General features: G+C 29.2%; 1 protein-coding gene, 1 long non-coding RNA gene and 1 pseudogene across 2 annotated transcripts; all 3 read right to left on the minus strand.

Moving 5' to 3' along the window:
• Window positions 1-922: 922 nt before the first annotated feature.
• LOC101204167 (UDP-glycosyltransferase 90A1) lies at window positions 923-4,047 on the minus strand. The gene is made up of 2 exons (XM_004151004.3): window positions 3,033-4,047; window positions 923-1,829 (listed from the first exon to the last, which is right to left on the minus strand). Exons 1-2 carry the CDS (start codon window positions 3,752-3,754, stop codon window positions 1,073-1,075), a joined length of 1,479 nt encoding a protein of 492 aa, XP_004151052.3. The 5' UTR covers window positions 3,755-4,047; the 3' UTR covers window positions 923-1,072.
• A 7,000-nt stretch (window positions 4,048-11,047) lies between these two features.
• LOC116401657 lies at window positions 11,048-12,609 on the minus strand (annotated as a pseudogene).
• Window positions 12,610-17,435: 4,826 nt separating this feature from the next.
• LOC101215863 lies at window positions 17,436-19,299 on the minus strand. Its single transcript, XR_004216991.1, has 2 exons — window positions 18,048-19,299; window positions 17,436-17,836 (listed from the first exon to the last, which is right to left on the minus strand). It is a non-coding gene; the product is annotated as an uncharacterized LOC101215863 (long non-coding RNA).
• Between the last annotated feature and the right edge of the window lie 2,621 nt (window positions 19,300-21,920).

Consider the following 21,920-nt stretch of genomic DNA (forward strand, 5'->3'; position numbering starts at 1 on the left):
GACATTTGTGACATTTTATCTCTTGATGTGTGAGTTGAGTTTCGTTTTTGTCATTTTCGCAAATAATAAAGTGTGTGTTATAGACTTAATTATTATAACTCATTTTGCTATTTTTGTAATATATATATATATATATATTGTGCGAAATACAAGTACATCTTAGCACACAAATATTGTTAATTCACTCAAATGTATAACTACAACCATTCACAAATGATTTCAAAAGGCCAAACGACTCAAACCTCCAAATCCTTATAGAACTAGAAAAACTAGAAGAAGATTATACATATTCTTAAAAGAAAAGTTGATTTCCTTCAATATGTGTGGACTAGATCAACACCACATATTATCCAACTACACTCTTTTCTAATAGTTTGACTATCATAGATGGTGTCAAACCTAATTAAGAAAAATTGTATACAAGAATAATCAAGCAATAACTATATGGTAGGAAGGTTAATTAATGTGTGCATATATGCATCAAAATTAATTAATGGTGACAAGTATAGTAACCATAGTTGGATGGGTAAACGTTTACCATGCATAATTTATTATGCCACGTAAATTCATTGAAAGGTACCCAAAACATAATTCCATATTACAATTAAAAATAAAATCACATGTTTTTATCTTATATATATATATATATATAATATATATATTTAATATCCTTTTAATTTAATTATTTTTAGTAATTAATTATGTTTGGTGAGGGATATCTTTTTATTTTAAATTTTATTAATTAAATAATTAATTAATATAGCCATTATAAATTAATTTATATTAAATTTAATTCATCTATATTGTTTAGTCACGTAATTATTTATTTTTTCTTTCAACTAATTATTGGATTGAACTCAAATATTCAAATTCGAAACATTAATTATTAATTAGTATGTACATTCATACTAATTATCTCAAATATTCAAATTCTACTTATTTAATATATTTAGTATGAAACAATATTTGATATTCAAACTAGCTACCTTTGTAAGGACAGTGTGTGTCATATCAGTTTTGTATATCAAACATATGAATGAACACAGCATAGAAATAGATGTAGTTTCAAGAACTAACTACATTTCTTACTATGCGGTAATAATGGTGATTTGTTACACATTTCTTGAAGCAATAGTTCCAAATCCCTCCATGATGACCCATTTTCCGCCATAGCTTTCTTCGCCATATCTGAAATCTCCATTGCCTTCTTCCTCGCTTCTTTCCCTTCCTCTCCTTCCATTAACTCTTTCACATGTCTCTTCAAATCCTTCCCTTTTACAAACCCTTTCATCAACGACCTCCCCTCCACCGCCTTCATCCCCGCCCTCAACTCCTCCACTACCATTCTTGCGTTAAGACTTTGATCCGCCATTAACGGGTAAGTAAGAATTGGGACTCCACAGCTCAAACTCTCAATCACTGAGTTCCAACCACAATGACTAAAAAACCCTTTAACAGCTTCATGTTTTAACACTTCCCATTGATTCACCCATTCCCTTACTATAATCCCTCTCTCTTTTGTTCTCTCTTCAAACCCTTTATCTTCCATTGTTTCCTTTTCTTCCTCTACTTTTTTTCGTACCCATAGAAAGTTCACTCCTGATTCCTCTAATCCAATCTCTATCTCTTTTATTTGTTCACTCGAAATCTCCGACTGCGTTCCAAACGCCATGTACAATACGTTATCTCCTTGCCTGAGTTTTCCCTCCAACCATTCTAACCACAATGGCCCTATAGCTTGGTTGGTTGGCTGCTGCGTTTGGCCGTTTGTTGTGGCCTCGAAGCTACATTGGTACAGACAAAGTGGTCCAATATTCCAAGTCCTTCCACTGTTCAGCAAATTTGGGAAGAATTAATGCCAATTCACATCATATATTAACACAATTTTATTCATTTTGGCCAACTGCATTTGTTACAATAACTTCAAAATATATTATATTTACAAAATACAATGAAAGTTAAATATAATTTTACTATTTAATGGTTTTAGCAGTTTTAAGATTTGGAATTATTTGTATTTTGTTTTCATTTATTATGCAACAAAATATTTACCCAACAACAAAAAAAAGTGCATAAGTCCACCATAAAAAATACCAAACATGCCTCCAACAACATGCGATGCGATGAAACGAGAGTTGTTATTTTTTAAAAGATTTGTTTGGTATAGGATCATTTAGATTTAGCTATTTTTATGTACGATTGTTACCAATTTCTGAACAATTTTTTTTCATTTTTTATATTTTGTACACAACCTTAAACAACCAAATAATAGTTTAAAAAAAAATAAAAGGAAGATCGTTTATATTTTGGATCACGATTTTGAACCAAGTATGTACCTAATAAGGAAAGAAAAAAAAAGTTATACAAGAAAGAGATGGGAAGGAAGAGCATACCTGAAATATTTAAAGAAAATGACCGACTTGATAGGTTTTTTTATTTTGTTACACGGGCAAGTTTTGCGCCGTTTGTTATATTTATGAAAACTTATCAAACTAATATCTAATTATAAATATATTGACTCAAAATCTGATTTTCTTCTTAGGAATATTATTAGAGTTGCAATTCAATCAAATTTAAAAAATTTAATTACAAATTTCAAGTCTTTTCTTCCATCAATGTAAATGTGAAAGCAAACGTTTTGTTAACTTCATCTTATTTTTCTAATTTTATATTATAGCTTTTTATTTGAATAAAATTTTTCTATTTTCTTTTTAATATCATAATTTAATTATTGTATTAATTTTAAATATTGCAATTAAGGGAAAATATTTATAAATTTGAATGTAACACCGTACAAATAAGTAGATGAAGCCTATCAATGTCTATAGATATTGTTTGTGTTAGTGATTAATTATTGTTTTATATAAAGGATTGATGTGAAATATGTTTGTTTAATATACATTCTAAAATGTTTAATTTTAAAAATAAGAATTAATAACTTATTTTAAATAAAAACATTTTTTTCATAAATAAATCTAAATCCAAAATCTACTGAATTGTTGGAAGAGAATGATGGAAACAATTGGCAACACCTGTTTCTTACGTAATCGGAGAACACTGGCTCTAGCTCGTAAAAGCTATTAACGATCGATCCGTAGCTCTTCATGGAAGCATGAACTGACTTCATTAAAAATTCAACATCGAGGCTCGTCGGCTTCTCTTCCGCTTCCGACCAAAAAACTCTATCAAAATCCCCCCGGCAGATTTTCACCCAAGGAAAATCACTTACAGTCACCATCTCTTCCACACACACAACTCTGGCAAGTGCTTTGTTTTTCATAACGGCAGAAAATACGGCAGAGCAATAATTTGACATACCACTGAATATAATTCTGGGGATTCCGAATTTTGAAGCCGACTCGAGGGTCCACCATAAAAACATGTCGGAGATTAGGAAGGTCACGGGAACGGGGAGGGATTGGAGGCGTTCCTCAAATTCCGGTTGCATAAGCTCTGTGGCGCAGCAGAATAGTCGGTGGAGGGAGTTTGAAGGGAGAGTATCGGTGGATTCGACGCCGGTTGGGAGGCCGGGAACATTTTGGGGAAAACAGAGGTCGACGAGGGAGATGGAGGAGTCGGAGAGGAATTGGGAAATGAAGGGACGGTTAGCGGGGGTGGTGAAGATGGTGAGAGAGAGGTGAGGGAAACGACGACGGAGGAGACGGAGGAGGTGAAGAAGAGGAATGGTGTGGCCTTTTGCCATGAACGGGAAGATAACAATATGAGGATGCAAAGATTGGGAATCTGAATCCATAGGGAATTAGGAATTCTTTTTCTTTCTTTCCCATATGAAAATAGAAATCCTTTTGCCTCTTTAATATGAAGGGTGAGACGTAAGAAAGGACACTGGGAATGGAAACATTATTATCAAAACTAATTTACAATCGTAATCTTTCTAGAAGGCTTTACTAGCTTAATTAGCCTTCCTAATTCTTCGCTTACAAAACTAGCATTAATTCTTTTAAATATGCTTTTATTGGTCCATCTCTATAAGTATTTAAGAGATATCGACGCCATAGGGCGAGGAGGGGATGGGATGGTGGCTGTCACTCTCCGCCCCCTCTCCCTATCCCTACAAATTTTCTGGGAGGGATTCCTCTCTTTTGATAAATAAATACAAATATATATCTATATACACGTATATATACACACATTCTCTTTCAAGGTGAAGCAAGGGACCGAGGCAGGGCTTCTCCGTCTCTGGCCCATTTTCGTGTATTCGAAGATTTCCTGCCTTGTTTCATGCAGATCCCCGATTAAATGGACATGATCTCTACATACATTTTGTGTTTAGAGTATTTTGGGTTTGTGGTTTGTTTCAACCTATGAATAATCTTGGTTGCTTAATTAGGTTTATGGGTTAATCGATAGGGTACTATAGCAATTTTGGTTCATAATTAATTATGTGTTCAAATTCTTGTGTTTTTTTTGCTTCTTTCCTAACTAATATTCATTTTCAAACATTTTTCTTTTTATATTTCAAACTCATAAGTGAAGAGAAGTGTTAAATATTATATCTTTTAAATTTTTTATATCCATAAGCTTTTAAGTTTTTGAATCCGTCGGTCACCGATCAATTGTCCATTTGTGAGAAGATGTACGAGAGGAGAAAGAAAGCAAGTAAATTTAGATCAATTGTCCATTTGTGAGAAAATGTATGAGAGGACAAATAAAGTAAGTAATTTTGGAACAAGGAAGAAGTCATAAACATCTATACATTTTTGGGAAGTATTGAAAGAAATATCTATAGATTTATTAAAGTATTAAATGCCAAATTAATGGTACTGGCTACTGTCTCAATTTCTTTCTTCTTTCTGGACTAACATGCTAGAGTATAATTCTTTTGGAATTACTTACCTCTAAACTGTATGTGTGTGTTAATTTAAGAAAATATTTTATCGGAGAATTTCTAGGTTGGTGGATCTTATGAGTAAATCTTTTAAAATTTTACCACTAGAACAATGTTGGATGGTTATAATATTATTCTTGTTTAATAAAAACTTATATATTGACACTCGTTTGACAAGATTATTTTTCAAGTCACAACACATATTTTTTGACATATAAATGATATGTATAAATAAATTAAATACATTATTCAACTTACACATATATTTAGAAATATTTTTTTATTGATAATAAAAAAATATAAATTATATTGTCGGTAAAGGTTATACAAAAATCCAAAAAGATAAATTAATTGTAATACATATATGTGTGACCTAATCTAATCAAACTAACTCATAAATGGAGTTGATCTATCTCATGATCTACCTGCAAATTTGGTGAGCTCCTTCAAACAACGAGCGGAGAGCTTTTGAGAGAGAGATAGACATGGGATGAAGTAAGAGTTTTTTTCGATCGTGGTTCGCAAGAGGGATGAAAGCATCGAATTATTTTTTTAAAATCAGAAAGCGTACGAATGAAGGAAAACTTTGATTTTTTATTAGGGTATTTTTTAATGACACATAATTTGTGTCGTTAATTAATGACGCGAAAATTGTGTCAAGAAAACTCAATTTGTGTCAAGAAAAATGCCACAAAAAGTTTTGCATTTTTATTTTTAATGACAATTTTATCCCATTCCACCCATTGTTTCTTGATTTCAAATGTCATTAAAACTCATGTTTCTAAATAAATTTCTTCAACGGAAGTGGCTAGATTGGTAGGTTCGACGACGAAGGCTTGTTATGGTGGCAACAACGGTAGTGGTTGTAGTGTGGAATCGATGATAATGGGTGGTAGAAAATTGGAAGGCAAGGGTTCTTCACAACGACGCGGTAGTCCACTTCGTTCGACGGAATTTTTTTTGCTTATTTTCTTGAGAGAAAATTTGGATGTTTTATTTAATTAGTCTTAATTGCATGAGGGAGGAAAATTAAAAAATTTTGAAATTTGGGGTTTTGTCATTTGAAAATTGGTTATGACACAAAAAAATTGCCGTTAATTAACACCACAAAAATTGTGTCAAAACAAATTAAATCATGTCAAGAAATAATTCGTATTTTTATTTTCAACGACACAATTTACCTCACTCCATTTTTTTTTTTATTTTCAACGACACTTTCTTGATTAGTAGTGTCATTAAAACTCATTCTTTTAGTAGTGATCACTCATTTGTGGATTGTAATTGGTAGGAAGTTTTGTGGGATGACTAGGTGAATTGATTTAGGTGTACAAACTTTATGTTTTTGTTTACTTGTGAATTGATTTGCTTAGGAAATATTCTTTAGTCATACCCTAAAATGAGATTTTGTTTTCTTAATAGGTTTGGAAGAATCTATTGGAGCAATTGATTGATGTAAGATTTTTTGTATGGTTGATAGCAAAATTTTAGTTCCATTGTACTTATTTTAGACTTGTTGGTAGCTAAAGATGACATTATAACTTGAAAAGGGTTTCAAAGTATGTTTTCGTAGATTCATCTCCTATTCCAGCGAGTCATAGTACTAGAGAGATTAGAGTTCGAAACCTTTGTAGTAGATTAATGACCTTGAAACAAATCAATTAGTTATTGCTCCTTATAATCCCTAGTAAGTATAATTTTTATCAATTCAAACTTACATTAGTAGCAAAATACTAATTACTTGCACATATATTTCATTTAGTGTCATTGGTCATTAGTAGTCATTACTGCATATGATGATGTTGTGTACCATCTTGATTCGTTGAAAACAAGTTCTCGAGAGGACATTAATTAGAATATGTAAACTAACTCTGTTTATGTTTTCTTTTTTTTATTTCTAAAAAAATTAGTTCATCTTGATTTATACTATACTTTGGAAAATGTAGGGCATCGAAGATTTTTCAATCTCAAAAGAATTTGAAAAAAACCAAAAGAACATTTTGTAAACGTAAATATATTTATAAATAGCTTACAATTTCATTTAGCACATAATATAATATGCATTATTATTTGGTTTTGTGCTGTAGTGTTTTCTACAAGTAGGTACTGTTGAATGTGTATATTATGTTATGTGATATATATGCGAAATCACTAGTAAAGACACAAGTATTGTTACTGATTCGGTATGTTTTTAAACTATATACTTACCTTACATAACGTCATAAATAGTATAATATGACTAATTTTTATTTTTAACAAATTGAATTGGATGAAGTACGAGCAAAGTGGACTGAATTTTTAGCTCAGTACATATGATAGACACACCTAGATATGATTTTATTAATTTTGTAGATGTAAGGGAATAGACTTTAGTTTTAGTATACCACATATGTTAAGGTTATATAAGATAACTATTATTGTTGTTGATTTTGGAATAGGTCACATATAAGAAATTTTAGTTGCCTATATTGGATTAGAATTATGTAATTGTTGATGACATTGTTGAGATTAATGAAATTATTGATGGTTTACTTATTATACTAGATTAAGTCATTTTTTTGTTGTCTAACTACTAGTCGAAGAATTTATTTTATTGATGAATATGTTTTATTGACGAATAATATACGTAATGCAGGAAACAGGAAATGAAAAATTGTGTGTATTAAATATATTAATAAATGGTATACATGCCGTTAAACTCATGTCACTTATACTATTTTATTTGAATCAAATATACAATTTTACTTGACAGTTTCGTAGTGTCAAGTATACTATCTTACTTGACGTTAATACAATGTCAAGTAAATGTTTACTTTACGATTTTTTTAGTGTCAAGTAATATATACTTAACGGTTTTTAAGCCTCAAGTAAAAGTATACTTGACGAATTTTTAGTGTTAAGTAATATGACTACTTTCATTAAATATAATTGTATATTTTTTAAATTATGTTAAAAAATGATTTGAAAACATATTCCCATGGTAGCTTTTGAATGAAAATATATTTTAAGATGAGATATTTTTTTAATGATTTGGAAGATTTATTGGATTATTTTCCCATTGGTTAATCATTTGGTTTTTTTTAAAAAAGATAAAGCTTATTAAATATTACTTATTTCTTAAGAACATGGTAAATTTAGCAATTTAGATTCAAAATATAAGAAATAAATGACAACATTTTTTTATAAAAAATGTAAATATAACAAAATCTGTCATAATCTATTTTAAATAATAGAAGTTTACGAGTGATCGACCATATTACAAATATTGGTATCATACACTTTTCTATATTTGCAATTACATCATCTCCACAATTGCTATCCAATATAATTATCCTATATTTCTTAATTTTGTTATACATATCCATGAAATAATTTAGTTATGATGGAATATTGGAAGGTACAATTTTGATATAAGTTTTATTTATGGATGTTTTTTTTTTTAATAAAGTACGATAAGTCAGTAGATGCACTAGAACATATAAACTTTTTATCTAACAAACTGTTAGTCGTTAATGAAGTCTCCTCTAAACTAATGATTGTCGACTAACTAGATCTTGATTCTCCCAAACTAAGTTCAGTTGCGAGGGACGACTTTTCTTCTTCTAATACAACATGCCTCTTAAAATATTATCAACATATAACTTACAGGTTGGAGAAGACTCACAAGTAGCTTTATGGAAGAAAGTACGTTCAGATTAACCCAACAACATACACTTCATTAAGATGAGTTTAAACAGCAGAATATATAACAAAGGATGGAAAGTAAAAAAGGAAACAAATATTGGGAATAATTAAACTTTCAAAAATTCTCTTTTTGCCATGAATGAAAAATCTAGAAGAGGGAACATACACTTCAAAGTTCAAATTAAACTACGAGGATATATTTTATTGAGGATCCAACATTTTTTAAAAAATAATAATAAAGGAAGAGATCGCCCTTATAAAAATCTGAATAAGATATAAAATTAGTTAAACTCCATTGGAATGTGGTAGCTCTTGGTTGCAAGTAATAGGAAAAATCTTAGTAGTTTTCATGTAAAATGCTTGGATTTAACTAACCATTTACGTACGTAGCTACCCTCCATTCTAACAACCATTAGCCATTACAGACAAATTTATGGTCTAAACAAAATATATAAAAAAAAACGACCCTACATACAGCAATATACCTTATCACTTCCTAACTAATACCTTATAACTTCCTTATAGTTTTATAATATTGATGGTTGGGTTTCCTAACTAGTTTCCTATTCCTTACATTGTGAATAAATTGACCATATGATTATATACCAAAAAAGATGCTTCATTCAAACTAATTATGTCCAAGTGAATGAAGAGGGTTGTTGGATTTTAAAACCAATTGTATATGGTGAATTATACTTTGGATGAGAAAAATGAGATTGGAATATGGAAAGAGTTGGTTATATCCAATATCGAACCAACATTAGTATAATGTAGCATATTAATTAAAGTCGGTGTCATCCTCTTGTGACATCATATCCTTTTGTTTAGTTTAGGTTAGAATCATATTTATGTTCAATTTTGCATCTACATCTATTTTGGTCCCTAAATTTTTGATAAAAAACTTACTTTGATCTTGTCGTTGGAATTTCTTTAAAAATGATAACGTGACTTTCTATAATTAGATGGTTAATTTTAACTAGTTTATGTTATTGTGTTGTTTGATTTTTTTGGTGTGGAATATTGACAAGTGAACTTACATATAAAATAAACTTCATACGCATTGGAACCACCCACAAATTTACTATAGATCAAGAGAGCTTGAGCCCTCCTTCAATTTTATGTCCTTTATATAATAGTTATATATAAATAAAAAATAGTACTAATATCAATGGCTATTCCCTGTTGATATGGAAAATCTCAATTAGGTTTCATGTAAACACTTGCATTTATCTCTTCATTATTTACGATCATGTTATTATAAACAAATGGATAATTATAATTAATGGTCATTATAGGAATAATAATTAAGAATATAGCAACATTTAAAAAAATTACAAATATAGAAAAACTATCATTGATAGACTCGTATGATTTATCAATGATAGACCAATATTTGCAATATGATCTGGTCTATCGGTGATAGGCTTATGATAAAATTTGACAAATTTTGTTATATTTGTAAATTTTAAAAAATATTACTATATACTTAATTATTTTAAATCTAATTGCTAAATTTGTATCTATATCTTGACAAACTCATGGCTACATGAAAGTTCATAAACAAAAACCCACTTAAAAGTTAAAATTAATATATATATTTTTTTCCTAGTTGTATGTTGAGCTATTATATATGATCATATAGTTTATAAATTATTATATAATAATCCATGAAAATTTTCATGGTTGGGTTTCTAGATACATGGATTAATTGTAACAAATTGAATGGTAAATTTCTTGTTCTACATTCAAAGTCTCTAAAGTAAAACAATTATATTGCAAGGTTTATAGTCAAAAAGTTGAGAAAAATGGCACCTTAATTTTCCATTCAATTAGGATGCAGTTTCCAAGCAATTTATCCACAATCAAATAATTGAGCATGAGAAGTTTACAACAAGATCATGGTTTAATAAATTGCCTATAAATAAAGTAGAGGATTAAATACAAAAAACCATTAGCATATGGGGAAGTATTATGATGAAAAAGAGAGATCAAATATCAAAAAGTTTGAGAGATCATATCGCAGGAGAGATGGCACCAACTATTTTAACAACACAATATCTAATTAAAGTAGTTGGTGTCATCTCACTGCGACATGATGTCTTTCCAACTTATATTTATGGTCTTTTGCATTGCAGTCATCAAATTCAATTCTCATCTGAAATCAAGCACATGGTTTATTAGGTAATTAGTTTTGGTTTTTATTTGAAATTCTAGTTTAAACGATTGTTTTACTAAATTTTCCAAGTTGGGATGTTTGGGAATGTAATTTAAACTAAATTCCATAATTATTTGATAAAACTTTTCAACATTATTTGACCCTTTCTAAATTCTAATTGTCTTTTGTTTTATGTTTTTACCCCTTAATTTTTCTATTAATTAAGTTTACAAATATTTTTCTTTTGTTGTCAAATTTTACAATTCTTTTTTACAAATATTTTAAAATTCTAAACTATTGAAAACTTAAAACGTATATTTGTTCTTATATTAATTTACAATATCGTAACGATTTAATATAAATTATTGTTTATTAACGTAATAAAGGTGATTTGTGTTGCACATTTCTTAAAGCAATGATTCCAAATCCCTCCAGGATGACCCATTTTCCGCCATAGCTTTCTTCGCCATATCTGAAATCTCCATTGCCTTCTTCCTCACTTCTTTCCCTTTCTCTCCTTCCATTAACTCTTTCACACATGTCTCTTCAAATCCTTCCCTTTTACAAACCCTTTCATCGACGACCTCCCCTCCACCGCCCTCAACTCCTCCACTACCATTCTTGCGTTAAGACTTTGATCCGCCATTAACGGGTAAGTAAGAATTGGGACTCCACAGCTCAAACTTTCAATCACCTAGTTCCAACCACAATGACTAAAAAACCTTTTAACAGCTTCATATTTTAACACTTCCCATTGATTCACCCATTCCCTTACTATAATCCCTCTCTCTTTTGTTCTCTCTTCAAACCCTTTATCTTCCATTGTTTCTTTTTCTTCCTCTACTATTTTTCGTACACATAGAAAGTTCACTCCTGATTCCTCTAATCCAATCTCTATCTCTTTCATTTGTTCACTCGAAATCTCCGACTGCGTTCCGAACGCCACGTACAATACGTTAACTCCTTGCCTGAGTTTTCCCTCCAACCATTCTAACCATATTGGCCCTATAGCTTGGTTGGTTGGCTGCTGCGTTTGGCCATTTGTTGTGGCCTCAAAGTTACATTGGTATAGACAAAGTGGTCCAACATTCCAAGTCCTTCCACTGTTTTAGAAAATTTGGGAAGAATTAATACCAATTCACATCACATACTAATCAGATATTTTTATTCATTTTGTGGGAGAATTATTAACCTATAAATGATAATTAATATAAAATACAGAAAAACTTAAAATAGATTTTGAATTTTACCATTGTTAATATTTTTTTTAGCACTTTTAAGATTCGAAATTATTTGCCTATCTTTTTACCGATACTTTTGTTTTCATTTCATACTAAGAAAAAAGAACACAGAGAAAAAACAATATCAAAATAAAACTTTTAGGTGTAGAAAGTTTGTAATTTAGTCCAATTTGGTCATAAAATTAAAGCTAGAATTTGGTAATTATGGTTGTATATAATCTTATATATAGTTGTCCTATGAACTATGATTAGATAGAATTCTCATAAACAATCTCTTTAATAAAGACAATTGAAGTGAAGGGACGGTTAGCGGGGGTGGTGAAGATGGTGAGAGAGAGGTGAGGGAAACGGCGGCGGAGGAGGCAGAGGAGGTGAAGAAGAGGAATTGTGTGGCCTTTTGCCATGAAGGGGAAGATAGCAATATGAGGATGCAAATATTGGGAATCTGAATCCACAGGGGATTTTGGAATTCTTTTTCTTTCTTTCCCACATGCAAATGGAAATCCTTTGCCCCTTTGATACGGAGGGTGAGACATAATTATTAAAATCAATTTACAATCGTAATCATTCTAAAAGGTTACTCAATTAGCCTTCCTAAATTTTCACCTTACAAAACTATCATTTTTTTCAAAAAGTTCTTTTAAATATGTTTTATTGATCCATCTCCACATGTATTTAGACATGTCGACCCCAGGGGAGGGGAGGGGAGGGGAGGGGATGTCACCCGTCTCCAAATATTCTCCTCTTTTTGTTTTCATAAATAAATCCAAATATATACATACATAAGTTATAATATCTTTCAACGCCGAGCAAGGACCGGGTAGGGCTTACATGTCCTCGACCTCGAATTGTCAATGGAAAAGAAAATACTCCTCTCTCTACTATGTATACGGAGCTTCTCTGCCTCATTTTGTACCTTTGATAGTATTTTGAGTTTGTCTTTTGTTTCAACCTATGAATAATTTTGGTTGTTTAATCAAGCTTTTAGGTTAATCGAGAGTTTAAATGGTATTAAAGTAATTTTGATTCTAAATTAATTAAGTGTTCAAATTACATTTTTATCCTTTCAAATTAATATTCATTTCTAGAACATTTTTTTCCTTTCATACGAAGAAAAGTATTAAATATCATATCAAATCATTTTCTTATATTCATAAGTTTTTAAGATTTTGAATTAAACGGTAACCGATCAATTGTCCATTTCAGAGAAAAATAAGTAAATTTGGAACAAGGAAGAAGTCATAAACATCATACATTTTGGAAAGGAGTAAAAGTTAGAAATGTCTATAGATTTATTAAAGTATAAATGCCAAATTAATTATTCTTTGTTCTTTATAGACTAACGTGATAGTGGATACTTTGTTTTAGAATTACTTACCTCTATATGTGTATTCGTTTAAGGAAATATACTTTTAATTTTATATACAATTTTTTACTCGTAACAAAAGTTAGTTTTTATATTTTTAAATTTATAACAATTTAGTATGCAACGTAAAAGAAATCAAAATTTAATGTCTGTTTTTACTATTTTATGATGTAGAACTTTTTATTTTATAAAATTATTGCATACCTCCAAAACGGGCTAGGCAATTGAGCCATAACTCATCATTGAACGAATCATGTCTAACAAGGCTTTATCTCTCCTTTCTGATACACCATTTTGTTAAGGTGTACCAGGTGCTGAGGATTGAGATTGGATTCCATGTTCTATCATATAAACATGAAATCTCAAATTCATGTACTATTCACATCGATCAGATCAAAGTATTTTAATCTTTTTACTTAATAGATTTTCAACTTCAGTCTTATACTCCTTGAATTTTTTAAGAGCTTCATACTTATGCCCCATTAAGTATAACCATACCTTGAATAATTCAAAACATCCTCTAGCTTTTACATTCATCGAGCCACAAAGGTCTGAATGTATAAGTTCTGGGGAATCTTTGGCTCTATAACCTTTTTCAGTAAAATGCATTTTAGTCATCTTTTATTCAAGACAAGATTTACATGGGGGCAATTAATCATCTTCTAACTCATTTAGAAGTTCATTCTTAATTTACCAATCTCCGATCCTATCTAGATCAATGTGACATAATCTTAAATGTCAAATATAGGGATTGTTATTAGGAGAAATGCTTTGCCTTTTAACTTGAGTATTAACAAGTTGTCTTCAAGCTTAGCCGAATAAATATGTACATCATTTCTTAGAAATGAGTGCTTCATTTAAAGAAAATGTTACATTATATCATTGTTCCATTCAATCCCATGTATGAGAAATTTACTTGTTATATATTTGCTTCAAATCTGATATATAAGTTAGGAAAAACAGATTTGAAAATTCATCCAGATGGTGAAGTTAATTTCTTGTTGAACGAGTTAAAAGATGTAAAATAGTGAAAGATGAGTTAAATGATTCATTTAGGAAAGATGAAATCGTTTGAATAAAGCAAAGTCATGATCTAATTTCACGTTGGAGGTAATAACTTAAACAAACAAAAATGATATAATCTTTGTTTTTTAACAAAATTATCTAATTTTAAAAGTTGTACTTTTGTTTATTAATAATCTAATTTTTAATTAATAAAATTGAAGTTAAAATATGTATTAATGAATAGGATTAGCAAAAATATTTGGAAAAAATAGTATTCAAAATTTTTCTATGGAAAATAGAAAATAGCTACCTTAATTTTTATAAACTATATGACAATAAAGTCCCAAGATTATAACCTAGAATAATAAATAAAAATCTATAGCATCATGTTGAATATAATTTATGTTCTCGTTTTTTTATTGCATTATTTAGAGAATAAAAGTTATAGAACTTATTATTATATATACAAATCTAACCCTTTATTCATAAATTCAGATAAGTTTATTTTAATAAAATAAAGTTTGATGAATCAAACTCATGTAGTGGATATTGATCCAAAAAAAAATCCTCGAAAAAGTATTTTGCGAACAAGTTTCCTTTGCATATTTTTGCAGTGTGTTTTTCCAAGAACCCACGCAATTATTACATTAAATATATATTTGAATGTTGACCAACATGTGAACTCTTTAGTAAACCCATGTGAATGTATCAAGAAATTTTAAAATAATTTAATACTTTTATAATTGGAAGACTTCACCGTATAGATATTTTTATAATGGGAAGACTTCACCAAATTTTGCTATGATCAAGTGTATATGCAACGTTATTTCGTTCGTATTTGATATTATTACTACTTATTGAATCTTTTTTTTATATTTAAATCCATAAAAGATGGAGAGTGTTTAGATTTTATATTAAATTATCTTACATCACCGATTAACTCAAGAGTTTAAGTCTATAGTGAAAACAATTTTAATATAACTAAAAAATATTGATGCGTACTTTGCACGTGTAAAATTTATATTGTTGACCTTTATATTTAAATATAACTAAACAAAATAATATGTCACTTTTTTTTTAATAAAATTGAGTGAGAGATTTAAACTACACTTTATGGGTATATACTAATATACTTGATGACATTTAAGCTATTTTTTTCTTTACTACTAAAATTAATTTTAAATGAAATTAAACAAAACAATGCAGTTTTAATTTAGAAGTAAACATTAATATATAGAAAGTGATAAATTACTTCTTCAACTATAATAATTGGTCTCAAAGCATTTACTTATTATTAGTTCTTGATACATTGTAACAATTTTCTATCAATGCCGCTTGAAAAAATTTAAGTTCACATATTCACATTATTTATGCACAACAAAATATAGTTCTAAATGTGATCTAAAAATAAATTTTATAAAAATGACTTCACAATTTTAATATATAGAGCAATTCAAATCTTAAAATGAAATGTAAGAGAAAAGAAAAGAGAAATAAGAAAATTCACCTTGAACTTTAATCATCCAAAAAAAAATGAAAAAGAACGAAACAAAAACGGTTAGTTTTTTTTTTTCAACTATATAGAAATATCTATATAGACAAGACTATATTTTAATTAATAAATGACATTATATCATTTTTCTACTCTCTTATGTACATCTTCAACTCTTTCTCTAACATCATCAAGTATGAACATATTGTAACACCAAAAATATATTTCAACATAAAAATAAAGCAAAGCCAACATAACATCATCAATGTTATGTAATAAAAATTATTATAAAAAAACAACATATACCTTTGTCATAGGAAAAACACGTGTAGTTTGTAAAAAAATTCAAATGTTTATAAAAAAATGGTTGTAGAGATGTCTTTATATATAGTTGAAGAAAATAATTGAGTTACAAAACCTTTTGAAATCTCATTATTAACTATAAATAAATGGATAAAAACTTTTCATATTCTATAACAAAGTAAATATATTTTATATTCTACAATGAAGCTAAAATTTTGAAAAGATAATCAAGCTTTAATATTGAATTTTGAAAAATTTGCAAAAATAGCAAAAAAGTTTATGATAATAGAATCCATCTCACCTACATTTTTTTAATTGTAAAATTAACAAATTTAAAATCATATTACTGTCAATTACTAGTCATATTTCCCAAATTTACAATATGCAAAAAATATATGTTATAAGCTATTTTTTCCTAAATCTTTTTATCATCTAATGCAATTTTTCTTGATTTTATTCTTTATATTAAATAAATAAAAACAAATAATAAATAATATAATTTATAAATTTCTTTTACAAAACTCATACAATATAAATGGTTTTTTTTTAATTTAAACCAAAACTAATATTTAATTATTTTAAAATATTAAGGTTGTAAATTTAAAATTTGGTAAGGGGTAAATTATTTTAAAATGATTATCCGCTTCTAACACTCCACTCACTCTTGTGGGCATGAAATATGAAAGGTCTAAGTGAAAATCAATACTAATTAAAGAAAGAGGAATAACATTGTAGAGACTATTCCACCTCCTTTAATATCATCTTAAATCATCAATTCAACCCAAAAGCTTAATGCCTGTTTGATAGAGAATTCGGGTTCTATTTTACGTTTTCATATTCACCGATTTCAGCTGATCATATGCGTTTGATGGACAATCTAGATTTGTTTCTGAAAAACTGTTTTTGGATTCTAATTCGAACAGATGCAACATTTGAAAATTATTTATTTTTTTACGTTTTTATTGTATTAAGAATTTGAATTTTACATTTTAACAAACAAAATTATATTAAATACATCTAAAAGCATTTAAAAATATAATATGTGTCATGATAGGAAATCAATTCATTTTTTTTGTATACTAGAATACTCAAACATGAGTTGCATGTGTCAAGACATTTCTCTCTTTTTTTTAAATTATCTATATTTTCCTTTTTCAGAATTATATATATATTTCTTTTTTAAAATATAGTTGTAAAAAATAAAAGTGGCAAAACCTTTTAGAATCTCATCATTAATATATATTATAAAATTTTAAAATTAAATTATAGAAATAATCAATAGATAACTTTTCATATACTAAGCTCGTGATCTCTTAAATAATAAGTTATGCATGAAAGTAGGATTTAAAAAAAAAATCTATATACCAACTCTTTGTGTTTAAAGCTCTTACTCATGCATATAAAACCATTGAGAAATATTGGAGTTTTCTTGAGAGGTAACTATGACAACATTTGCATATCAGGAACTCAAAAAAACAACCTCAATCCTGTTAAATGGTCTACAGTTACTAACTCTCTTGACTCTGGAGGATTGGGTATTACACCTCTATCTGCTACAAATTTTGCTTTGCTCACAAATGGCTATGGAGATATTTAAATGAACCAAATGTTCTCTGGAAATCTCTGATTGATGCAAAATACTGTTGTAGGGATATGGATATGGATATGTTTTCCACAGTTGTAAAATACAGTAGCTCCAATGCTCCATGGAGATCCATTTGCAAATCCATTGACTGGTTCAACTCTAAAATGAAGTAGAAAGTTAATAATGGCAGCTCATTATCCTTCTGACATAGCAATTGGAGCACAAAGGGTATTATAAGTAGATCATATATACCCAAGACTATATGCTTTGTCCTCAAAGAAAAATAGTTACATTAGAGAGATGTGGAATGTGAACAATAAAACATAGGATATACACAGTAGAAGACCTCTAAGAGATAGAGAAGCCTTACAGTGGAGAACTATACAGAGCAGCATTCCTCCTCTCACAGACAACATTCACAAAGATCAACCGATCTGGAAACCAAACAACGATGGCTCCTTCTCTGTTAAATCTGTAATCAAAACAAATGCTCCACCTGCTATTAATTCAGAATTTACAGTCCATTTCAAGAAATTGTAGAAATCTAAAGTTCCTGAGAAGTGCAAATTCTTCTTATGAACAACGGCATACAATGACATTTTCACGATGGAAAAGATTCAAAGGAGACTGATTTTTTTTTGTCTCAATCCAAACTGGTGCGTACTTTGTCAGAAAAGTAATGAAACAACCGATCATATCTTCCTCCACTGTCCTTATACCAAAAACATATGTAATATGACCAAGAATCATCAAGCAATTAATCAATTAGAATATTTGTTGGTGTAAAAAAAAATATTTATCCATATAAATCCACGATGTCGCTTTTAACTATTTGGCGAAATAAAAAAGTGGACAATAATCCAAAAATTTAATAAAAATAAATTTTTGAAAATGGACCAAAAAACAAGGTTTAAACTGACATTGTGGGGCTCTTTAATGTCGGCTTAAAACTGACATCAAAGGACAACCGACATTAAAGACTTTCAATAACACCATCGAAGATGTCGGTTTAAAAACGACATCAAAGACCTCATTAATGTCGTTTTTAAACCGATATTAAAGCAAAAACGGCATTAAAGGCCTTTGATAAGTAAGACTAGTTTTATGATTTACAAATACAGAGGATAAAAACACATTTAAACATTTAAAAGAAAACTATAATCCAATTTTTGAATCCGCCCCAAACACATATAAATATAAAAAACAACTGTGTTCATACATTGTTTTAAAATTATTCAGATTCTCTATCCAACATATATTTAGTTCTTTTAGTTGAAGAGGTGATTTAAGATAAACAAACTATACTATGAAACTAAAATAGATGCATGCAGATGGACACAATCAATATTACTAAAAAAGAAAAATCTACCTCTATACATAGAAATTTAAGAAAGACTGACAAAATAGACTGTGTAACTCAAAAAAAAAAAAAAGTGCTTTGTGATATTGATGGAAAACTTAGGTGAGAGAGAAAGGATAATATGTCACAAGAGAATGGTCCTAGTGGCCTTAAAATGGGAAGAAATTAGATACTAATTAAAGTGAAGAGCCACATGGGCCATCTCTCCTGCGACATAAAATCCCTCTAACTCAACATTATCATCTCTCTCTCTCTCCCTTTTTCTTTCTCTCTATGGTTTCTTGGTATATGATAACGAATAAATGTGTCTCTGTATTTATAGGCTTTCAAGGCACCAAAATTTCAATACCAAATATATATAAAAAAGATTTAAGAACAAACTGCCAAATTTCATAGAGGAATACTTGGAAATTACCAATAAAATGTAAATGGTCTGTTTATGAGAGAGTTCAAAAACAACTTATTTTTAATAATTTCAGAAACAATATAGGAACTTTACAATCAATTTAAAGTTCGCCTTTTCCATATAGGTTTCTTTCACATTATATTATTTCTTTGCGTTCAAAATGGGAGGGAAGAGGTAGGCAATAATTATCATAATAAGATATAAAATGAGTTAAATTTGAATTTGGTCGATCTTTTTCGTTGCGTTGTACATTGCTGTTTTGACTGGTGTATTTTAGACTTTTCTTTTATTGAGGAATATTGACCACAATACTTAACCAACTTTCATATAAAACCATTAGAATGTGGTATAGCTCTTGGTTGCAAGTAATAGGAAAAGTCTTAGTAGTTTTCATGCAAAATGCTTGGATTTAACCAACCATTTACGTACGTAGCTACCCTCGATTCTAACAACCATTAGCCATTACAAACAAATTTATGGTCTAAATAAAATTAAAAAAGTCTCTACATACACCAATATACCTTATAACTTCCTCATAGTTTATAATATTCATGGTTGGGTTTCCTAAGTAGTTTCCTATTCGCTACAATGTGAATAAATTGACCATATGATCATATGAAAAAAAGAGATGCTTAATTCAAACTAATTATGTAGAAGTGAACGAAGAGAGGGTTGTTGGATTTAAAATCCAATTGTACATGGTGAAATATAATTTGGATGAGAAAAATGAGATTGAATATGGAAAGAATAGGTTATATCACATATCGAACCATTAATATAATATATCATATTAATTTAAGTTGGTGTCATCCTCTTGCAACATCATGTTCTTTTAATTTAATTTAGGTAATCCTACTTTTTTCTTTAAACTTTACATCTACTTCTATTTTTGTCTCTAAATTTAAAAAAAAAAACTTACTTTCAACTTGTGGTTTGAATTTTATTAAAAATGATAACCTCGCTTTCCATAATTGAATGATTAATTTTGATTAATTTTAACTAGTTTTTGTCATTGTGTTGTTTGACCTTTGATTGTGGAATATTGACTAAAGAACTTACATATAAAATAAACTCTATTATAATTAAGATACGGATTGGACTCACCGACATATTTAATATAGGTTCAAAGGTGTTGAACCCTCCCTTAACTTTACATTCTTTATATATATATAACTGAAAATAATACTAATATCAATAGCTATTCCACCTATTGCTATGCAAAATCTCAATTAGGTTTTACGTTATTATTAACAAATTCATGGTCTACGTATAAAACCATAAACAAAAACCCACTTAAAAGTTAAGATTAATATACTTTTTCGTAGCTATGTTGAGCTATATATATGATCATATAGTTTATAAACTATTATACATATAATAATCCATGAACATTTTCATGGTTGGGTCTCTAGATACATGGATTAATTGTAACAAATTGAAGGGTAAATTTCTTGTTCTACACTCAAAGTCTCTAAAAACTAAAATAATTATTCCAAGGTTTATAGTCAAAAAGCTGAGAAAAATGCCACCTTAATTTTCCATTCAATTACAATGCAGTTTCCAAGTAATTTATCCACAATCAAATAAATTGACCTGGAGAAGTTTACAACAAAGATGATTAATGAATTGCCTATAAATAGAGGAGATGGTTAAAATTGAAAAAACCATTAGCATAGGGTGAAGTATTATGATGAAAAAGAGAGATCAAATATCGAAAAGTTTGAGAAATCATACCGCAGGAGAGATGACACCCACTACTTTAACAACAATATGTAGCAGATTAATTAAAGTAGATAGGTGTCATCTCACTGCGGTATGATGACTTTCCAACTTATATTTATGGTCATCAAAACACAACCATCGAAATTACTTACCCAACCATCAATATTATAAACTTTGACGAACAAAGTTGAAGACACTAGTTCCTCTCTTCTATGTAAATGGCTTTGGAGATTCCATGTTGAACATAATCCCCTGTGGAAGGGAGTTATTCTTGCAAAATATTCTCAATCTTTCATTGGGGAGATTCCGACTCTTGCAGAATATAGCTCAAAGAAAGCTTCTTGGAGAAAGATTATTAAAGAAGTGGATTGGTTAAATTCACATATCAAATGGCAGATTAATACTGGAGAAAAGCTCTCTTTTTGGAAAGGCAACTGGAGTAGTCTTAGCCCTCTTTCTTTGTATTGTCCAAGATTATTCGCTTATCCGCAATACAAAATGAATCTGTGAAGGATGCTTGGAATTCTATCTCCACGGACTGGAATTTTCATCCGAGAAAACCTTTGTGCAGCTTGAAAATTCAACAATGGAGGGAGATTAAAAGTGTGCTTATGACCCCTATTGAAAACAAAGGTCAAGATCTTCCATTATGGAATCTTAGTACAAATGGGATTTTTTCAATTATTTCATCGGTTAAAAAAGCTATTCTAAGCTTTGATCAAGAAAATAAACAAATATAAATGCTAATGTTGTAA

Source organism: Cucumis sativus, chromosome 5 (assembly GCF_000004075.3).
Source record: "Cucumis sativus cultivar 9930 chromosome 5, Cucumber_9930_V3, whole genome shotgun sequence".
NCBI classification, from domain to species: Eukaryota; Viridiplantae; Streptophyta; class Magnoliopsida; order Cucurbitales; family Cucurbitaceae; genus Cucumis; species Cucumis sativus.